Below are 8,720 nucleotides of genomic sequence, written 5' to 3' on the forward strand. Positions count from 1 at the left end.
AGCCCTAAAAGCAGTAGGAAATATTGGAATTTAACCTTTCCCATGGTCCTTGAACTTCTCATCTGAGATGTGTGGTTACATCTGGACACTTAACCAAATCTAAGCTTAAAATTGTAAAAATTTGCTTTAAAAAACAACAAAAAAACTGTTTGTTTTAACCAGATTCCATAAAGAGACTCAAATTCTGCTCTCGTCTGCTCAACCGGGAAGCTTTTAGTGACTCAGCTGCGACCAAAATTCAGGAACTTTTTGACAGGACCGCAAATGAAATTCCACCATTTCTTGGAGCAAAAAAAGTGAAAACAACTAAGAATTGTCAGATTTCAAACTTTCTGACAATTCAGTTGGGAAACGTAACTACATCTGAACCTAAAATTGTGAAATTTCATCAACATTACTTCATGTTATATGTCTCGTTTAAAAAAAAAAAAAAAAACCTGCCAAAAAGTAGACTCTTCATTTTAACCAGGTTCTATAGAAAACAACCAATTCTGCACTAGAAAGCAGTGAGGAAGCCAGGTTTGATTCAGGTGCGACCAAAAGTCACCCGACAAAATTCCAGGGTTTATTTGGCTGAACTGCAGACAGTGTTTACACAGAGCAGATGGAAGACAAGTATGGAAGCAAAATAATTGTGTAAACAGTAAAAATATCTATAAAATGTTGAATCTCTGTTATATTTTCCCGTATTGGTAACAGCTGTGGGAACTTGGAAAAATGTTGTTTATGTTGATTCTATGTTGTGTTCTTTGAATTTGTTGTTCTAAACCAAATAATCCAAAAATTCAATTTTTGCTTGTTCTGTTTTTATGATTTCTAACTGTGTCACACTGCACAGATAACATTCCTGAGCTCTCTCTCCTTCTCGACATGGTTGTTCTGTTTCCAGAGAGGAGCAGGACTTCATGTTGCAGTGAAAAGTGAGCCCACAGCCCAAAAACTTCTTTGGGTTCAGGGCCTTCAATAATTTTCGTTTTGATCATTTTTGCATTTGGACAACACTTGAATAGTCATGAGTGAAGATCCACAAAGATTATCGGTTTGATTTTGCATTTAAAAGTTTCGATTGAAGTAATGACATGATGGCAGGATGTAAGGAACACAATGCTGAAGATGAGAGAATCTCTACTTGGAAGTTTCAGTCAGCCTGCATCCCCTCACACTCCCACTTGCAGAAATAGCAACTGCACATAATTACGTACCTCTGAAGCGATGCAACGCTGTGGCTGATTCTCCTGAAGTAAATGTGTGTAAATTGCCGGCCTCAACAACATCCCTTAACATCGCCTGACACATGTGCAACCACCCATACATGTGGTCCAGTCGCACAAAGCAGATCACAGACAGACAAATTACCATCTCCCAGCAGCGAGATGGTAATTTTTCCATCACTGGTGAAATCTTAGCATGTGGTCGGAGTCGGAGGAGGAGGAGGAAGGGGACAGAGTAACAATTACACCCAGAACAGAGGACGACACGGAGGTGGAGAAGATATGCAGAGACAAACGCAGACATTCAGTTTCTAAAAGACTCCATTGTTCCAGCTGCAGAAGCTCGCTTGCTTTACTCAGCGCTGACAAATGATTTGGTAATGGATGTATGACAGCGAGCTTTTCTCTGCAGCCGACCAGCATCCACCAAGACCCAGGAACGATAAGGCAGCAGCCTAGTTTATGGGCCGTCCAATTACAATCGCAGCAGTTTAGTCTTATCAGTCATGAGGTGAAATTGCCCAACAGGGAAAGCTTTTCTGCTGGCAGGCTGAGAGATTTCCTTTTTTTGTTTTTTTTTACTGTGTTTGCTTCATGATGTGTGCAAATGTGTGTTTTTGTAATAGTTCTGCAAGCGACGATTATTTTCGTTGTCAATTAAGCAGTGGATCAGTTTATCGATTAGTGGTTTGGTCTCTAAAACGTTAGAAAATATTGAAAAATGTCATAAATCAGTGATGAAAAATGTCTCATTTTGTCCGCAACCCAATGAAACCAGATCATATTTACTTGTTTTTTTCATGAGAAATTACTCTGAGCTACAATGGATACGTCACTTAATGTGTGTGGTTTCATTTAGCTCGTAGAACAAGTAAATGTTTCTTTACTTTTCTTAAAATCTTAAAATTTATGAAACAGTTGTTTCGTCTCTTAAATGTCACAAAATGGTGATCAGTGGTTCCACAAAAACATTAAAAAGAATTAAACACATAACGACCACAAAGAGACACAAAATGCCTAAAAATAAGATGAAAAATATCTAAAATTATCTGAAAAATGACCATGAAGATGCAATACAACAAAAATGACACACAAAATGACCAAAAAAAGCCTCATACAGACGCAAATGTCCAGAATGAAACTCAGAAGGATCAAAGTGAGACACAAAATGATGAGATGCAAATGACCAAAACAAAATGACCTCAGTTAGAAACAAAATGTTCAAAGAGACGCCAAAATGACCAAAATTAGACACAAAATTAACTGAAAAATTACGTCAGATGCACAAACTACCAAAATGAGACATGCATCTCCATGTTTTGCTTCATAGAGATGCAAAACAACTAAAATGAGACAAAAAATGCCCCATATGACCTCAAAGGGATGCAAATGCCTAGAATGAAACTCAAAATGACCAAAGTTAGACACGAAATGACCTCAACAAGACACAAAAACACTAAAGTTAGACACAAAATTACCCAATGAGATGCAAAATGGCCAAAACTAGAAACAAAATGACAACAATTAGACACTAAAAGCCTCATAATAGACAAAAAAATGGCCAGAAAGACCATAGACATAACAAATTGGATAAAAAATGACCAAATAGAATTGCAAAAAGACAGCACAGATACAAAAACTACCAAAATGCGATACAAAATGCCCAAAACGACCTTAAAGAGAAGCAGTACAACTCAAATGGACCAAAGAGAGACACAAAATGGCCAAAAAGAGATGCAAAATGTCCAAAATTAGATGCAAAATCACCATGAGGATGCAAAACAACCAAAATGAGACACAAGGTGACCACAAAGAGATCTGCCGCCCTGCTCCTCTCTAAGGCTTGGAACTTTAAAAATCTTTAACCTTGCCTTGTTGCATTGAAGCACAATTAAGCTAACCAGAGACAGAGGTGGAAAGTGGAGCATTTTTATCAGATTAATTAGACAGAAAGCTCAGCGAGGCCCAGAAGGGAGCGGTAATTGGTTTAGGACTCGGCGCTCTGGGGCTTTAAGTTAAGAGAGCGCGGCTGTGCCATTATATAAAGGATTGTTGACTGCAGTTAGCTTCAGTTCATAAATGGTCTGGACGGACGTGAACTCGCCGTTTGACTGACTGCTCGTCTGGGTATTGTCAAAAGCAGGACGTCGCTCTGCTCGGCTCTCTTCATTTAGCCTTTCCAGGGAACTCCTGCTCTTATCCACCAACCACAGCTGCTGGATTCATTTGAACTGCCTGTGCCTTTTGTCCATTGTATAAGCATGTGTGTGCGGTGTTTGGAGTGTGTGTCGCCCTGTCGGTGGCCAGGCAGTGTGGGTGTAGAAGGTACATGATGCTCAGGTTACTCATTTCTCTCTGGCAGCCGCTCGGTCTCACTGTTTAGCAGCAGAGAAGAGCTGTGCACCGAGGCGAGCACGCCGACTATTTATAGATCACTTCTGGCCTACTTGGCAACAGGAAGGAGATGAAGACAAGGAAAGGAACTATGGAGGCCAAGGAGGAACAAAATAGAAAATAGAACGTCCAACTGGAGCAAAGTCACTTCTAGTGCTCTGGCACGGCACAGAAAATTAAAGTTTCACTCTGAAAGTTCTCCTTATAGGACACTTTACATCAAACGGGTGAAACTATTCAACCAAAAGTACATCACTGCTAAATAACTACTATTTCAAGGAGCTAAAAAATCAGACTGAATGGAAAAAGATCAGTAAGGAACCACATATCAATGAAAACACAGTTGTAGCAGTAAGCAGGAGGTATAGGAGGAACCATAGCACCACTAGTCAGGGCTCCAGTGGCTGTCCTAAAATGACATCAGGTTCACAATCCAGCCGTGAGAAAACACATGTGCAGCTGTTTCAGACTTGGCACCAGGGTTATGAAAATCAGAGATTCTGTGAGAGTCTAGACAACATGAGGGACAGTTCATAACATCTACCTCTGTGGACAGCATTCAAGCAAAAATAAAATATCTTCTTGCGGTTTGGTACAAAAGAACTTGGAAAGAAGCCTGACAGCTATTTGGAGCTCATTCTTCGGTCAGGTGACATCAGGATTAATATGTTGGGCTCCGATGGAGTCCAGCATGTTTGGTGTGAACAATGTGAGGGTTACCACAGTGAATGCATGGTCCTGACAGTGAAGGTGGGAGTGTGATGGTATGGGGCTGCAGGAGTTCAAGAGGTTTAGATCTACCAAAATACTGGCTGACAAGATGACGCCCAGTGTGCTAAAGTATGGCAGAAGAAGAATATTCCTGCATGAGAACCATCCAAAGCACACAAAAAGAAGGAAAAAGTCAAATCTACACGTGGGAAATTCTGTTGCCTATTTTAATCCAATCAAACACCTTTAGTGTGTTTTAAAGAGAGAGGCAGAGCAACACGAACCTTCCAGCAAGAAGAGCAGTAGAACATCTTTCCAGATTGGTGTCCTCCAACATCCTGTTGCATTGAGGTCCTACTTTGGGGCCTGTATTCTGAATATAGTGAGTCTAAATTGTTAGCTTTTAATTTTACATAGGAGTCATTTATCCAGCTGTGCACCTCAGAAGTGATGCAGTTACTGTAAGGTGATACAATTTTTAATTATTTTGCATTTAAATGTTATAAAAAACAACCTGTTCTATTTAAATGAGCGAAGGGAGATCCCTGAACGCCCTCGGTAAAGCTCCAGTGTTCGCCGGTAGCCCGACAGCTCTAAATGAGGAGATGACTTCATCCGCTGTGCCTGAGTTACAGTCCCACTTTGATTGTAGTCGCAGGCGAGCTGCTCAGGCCTTATACGGCAGTCAGCTTTGAGGTATTTCACCTTAATCCACTGCAGGAATTCAGTCTTCAGGCCGTAACCTACGCAAAGGGAAGCGGTGGAATTAACGTAGGTAGACGGCCGCTTCAGAGAATTCACAGTGACTCCACTTCCTGTTGTGTTTTTTTTTGTTTTTTCCCCCTCAGTCACCATTTCTGTCAAAATAGAACCCCACACTTCTTGATAGACCTCCTTGGCTTCTATCTCTGTAAGGGTTGTCACTTTTTAACCCTCTAAGCAGTTCGTTGGTGTTTTTTGCTTCCGTCACATTTCTACCCACTGTGGGCTCATTTTTCACTGCAACATAAAGTCCTGCACCTCTGTGGAAACACAACAGCCCTGACTAGAAGGAGAGAGAAGTGAAATGTGGTATGTGCCGTATGACACGGTTACAATGACATTAATTATAAAGATGACAAAACAATTAAAGTTGAATTTGTCTTATTGATTCTTTTACAACAACTGAAAAAACTAGAAACATGTACAACATTTTTCCAATCGCCCACAGGTTCTACCAAGACTGAAAAAATCCATGGCGACTCTACATGACACAGATATTGAACTATTTGAACTTCTCATTTGCTTTCATACTTGTCTCTGTTTAAACACAGCCTGAAGTTCAACCAAGAAGTCTGAATTTTTGTTCGAAGGCTGTTGGTCTAAGTGGAATCAGTCGTGGTTTCTTAGTCGTGGCCAGGAGCACAGGACTTTTCATTTTTTATTAGAATCTGGTTTGAGCAAAATGTTTATTCAAATAATCTATGTGATCTCCCGTCATGTTGGCAGCTTCACCCAATGTGACAAACCAGACAGTATGCACTCTAAAAAACAAAGCAAAACTAAAAAATAATAAGAAGCCCAAAAATTCTGTTAAAACTATGTTAAACCAACAAACTACATTAAGTTTGAGGAAATAACTATTTCCTGTATGACTAAAGGTATCAAAGTCCTGAACTTAAAGTGAAGAAAATCAAACTCATTTCAAGTTGCAACAGCTTGAATTTAGCTTTGATTTGGCTAAAATTTGAGCTGAAATTATGCACAATGTTCTGTTGATGCTACATTATTATATCATCCCAGCCCAACAGAATAGATTAAAAAAGGTTCATCTGAGTCAACAAGTGCTGTATGTTATTGTTGACATTTTTACCCATCAAATAACTTCAACTGTGCAGGAATGTAGGCAGAAATCATAGAGAAAGGGACCTCAAAGCCAAATATTTTCATAGTTTTTTCGTAGTTTGGCTGAACCAATCCTTCAAAACTCGAATTTTATAGAGTTTCAGCTGCAACCAACGGATCACTTCTAATAATCTGTGTGATCTACTGTCATGTTTGCAACTTTACCCAATGTGACATACCACAGCGTGTGTATATGGTGTCTATATGGTGTGTATATGGTGTGTATATAGTGTGTGTATATGGTGTGTATATGGTGTGTGAGTCTGGATTCTGCAGCAGTGTTTTCTGTGTTTAAGTTGACACAGCTGGTGGGCAGGATGTCAGTTTCAGGCCTCTCTCTGTTTGTAATTCTTCCCAAAGAGAGCAGCCTTCCTTCGCTATAAATAGACTCTGCGTGTGTGTGTCTGTGTCTATGTCTGTGTGTGAGTGTGTGTGTGTGTGTGAGAGTGTGAGTGATGTTCCTCCACGCAGCAGCATTTCCATTTGTGTGCGTTTTTGTGTGTTTTATCTTTTCCAAGTCCACCGCTCCGTGTCACGCTGTATTTGCTCTGTACGTCCAGTGTGTGTGTTTTTTACCCGATAGTGGTGGTAATGATGATGAGTGTGTGTGTGTCTGTGAGCTGTTGGAGACTCGTCTAATGCGACACACAAACACACACGTTGGCTCCGTAGGAGGCGGCGAAACAATAAGCTTTTTATTTACAACAAGACAAAAAAAATCCAATCATTTTCACTGTGTGATCTGTTCCACCTTTGTTTTATCATCCAGTGGTTTATCTGCATGTTTCCTTTTCCCTCCACTTTTTACACCATGATCTGTGACTGGGGTGTGAGAATGTTAGGTTTAAGGGTCTCTTTTAAGATTGTCACCCCTCCTTGAAACAAAGAAAACTGTCTGTTAATTATCTAAACATCGCTAATTCAGGTCTCTAATGTACAATTTATCAGAGCAAGAGAGAGGAGACATGGAAAGAGATTAAAAAGGAAACGACAAGAGAGAATGACTTCAAAATAAAATAAAGTGGATCAAAAAAATTAATGTAGTATAGCAAAAAAAAAAATAGTGTAGAGAGAGCAAGTTGTTGGAAGATACATTCAGCATGGGGAAACATTTTTGTAGAGCTGATGTGCAGAGTAGAGAGACATGTAGAGTTGTACACGACAACTTTTTTTTTTTTTTTGCTTTAATTTTGTAAACTAGAAAACCAAAGAAATTCAGCTTTCGTTTTTTTAAAAATGATTTATGACATGATAACTGTGTCACACTGCATAAAGTAAATTCTGAGTTCCCTCTCCTTCTAGTCGTGGTTGTTCTGTTTCCATAGAGGTGCAGGACTTTATATTACAGTAAAAAAAATGAGCAAACAGTGAGAAAAGCAACAACAACAAACAATAATTGTTTACTTATTATTATCAGAATAAATCATTTACACCCAGAAATATAGTAAAATGAGGCCTAGAATTTAAAATATGTGAATTATCATGTAAAGTCAGGACTGTTTTTTTTTTGTTTGTTTGTTTTTTGTTTGCACTTGTGTTTTGTTCCTTAATGATATTGATGTTGCTGCAACATTAAGTGAAAAAACTCTACCTGGCATTAAATCCTTCCCACGCCAAAACACCTAAAACCATAAAAATAGTAAAGATTTAAGTTTATGTTTATTATTTAGATATGAAGTGTTAAAAAAAAATCAAGTTAAAGATTCTATAAACCTCATTATGGCACTGATTTTTGCTGAGTGGGGCTGAAAAAATATGCTACATTCTTCCTTAAGCCTAAAAAAACAAGCCTGACTTTAAAAATCACCATAAAATATTCCTGATTTGTGGAACGTTCAGCTTTAAATGGGAATATTATGATGCATATCTCTTCAGATTTCAGCCAGTCATGCTGGAACAGAGGATTTATATTTGGGGGTCACACTGTTTGAGTTCACCAGATGCAGAAGCTGTCAATGCAGCGCTGGTTTTGCGTTTTTCTCTTTTTTCTCTCCTCCATGCGTCGTTCTTTTTGCTCCGCGGCTGAGTGACTGATGTGTGTTTATGGCTCTTTAGAGCAATGAGGCTGCTGGGTTTAATGCGTTTCCTTTCTTCTCCACGGTTTCGGACGATTCCTCGTCTCTCGTGCAGAAAATTGCCGCTTGCGCATATAAACAGTTTTTATCTCCACAGTTTCCTGTAGACAAATACGGGAGGGAGTTGTGCATGTGAGAGTGAGGCTTTATGTTGCCTTCTGATATAAAACGTGTCATTTATTTTTTGTGTTGTGTTTTCTTCCTGCAGACGAGTATAAAGGAGGGTCTGCTGCTGAAACAAACCAGCTCCTTCCAGAGGTGGAAAAAGCGCTACTTCAAACTCAGAGGCCGAACTCTTTACTACGCCAAAGATGCCAAGGTGAGCTGACTCAGCGTGTCCTCACGCAACAACCAGCATGCAGCAGAATCTACAGGCGACAAAGACACGAAAGAAAGAGACACAAGTGACCACATAGAGACACAACTACCCCAAAGAGACTAAAAA

General features: G+C 39.5%; 1 protein-coding gene across 1 annotated transcript in view; it reads left to right on the forward strand.

Annotated features, from left to right (window-relative positions):
- Positions 1-8,720, forward strand: part of LOC103363475 (diacylglycerol kinase eta) — a gene marked incomplete at its 3' end in the record, with an annotated part of 69,649 nt that overhangs the window by 7,201 nt on the left and 53,728 nt on the right. Inside the window, exon 2 of the mRNA XM_008290256.1 lies at positions 8,484-8,594. Within this exon, the coding sequence (XP_008288478.1) occupies positions 8,484-8,594 (111 nt within the window). The remainder of the gene's footprint in view (positions 1-8,483; positions 8,595-8,720) is intronic.

The sequence above is a fragment of the Stegastes partitus genome, unplaced genomic scaffold (assembly GCF_000690725.1).
Source record: "Stegastes partitus isolate 25-593 unplaced genomic scaffold, Stegastes_partitus-1.0.2 Scaffold662, whole genome shotgun sequence".
In the NCBI taxonomy this organism is placed as follows: Eukaryota; Metazoa; Chordata; class Actinopteri; family Pomacentridae; genus Stegastes; species Stegastes partitus.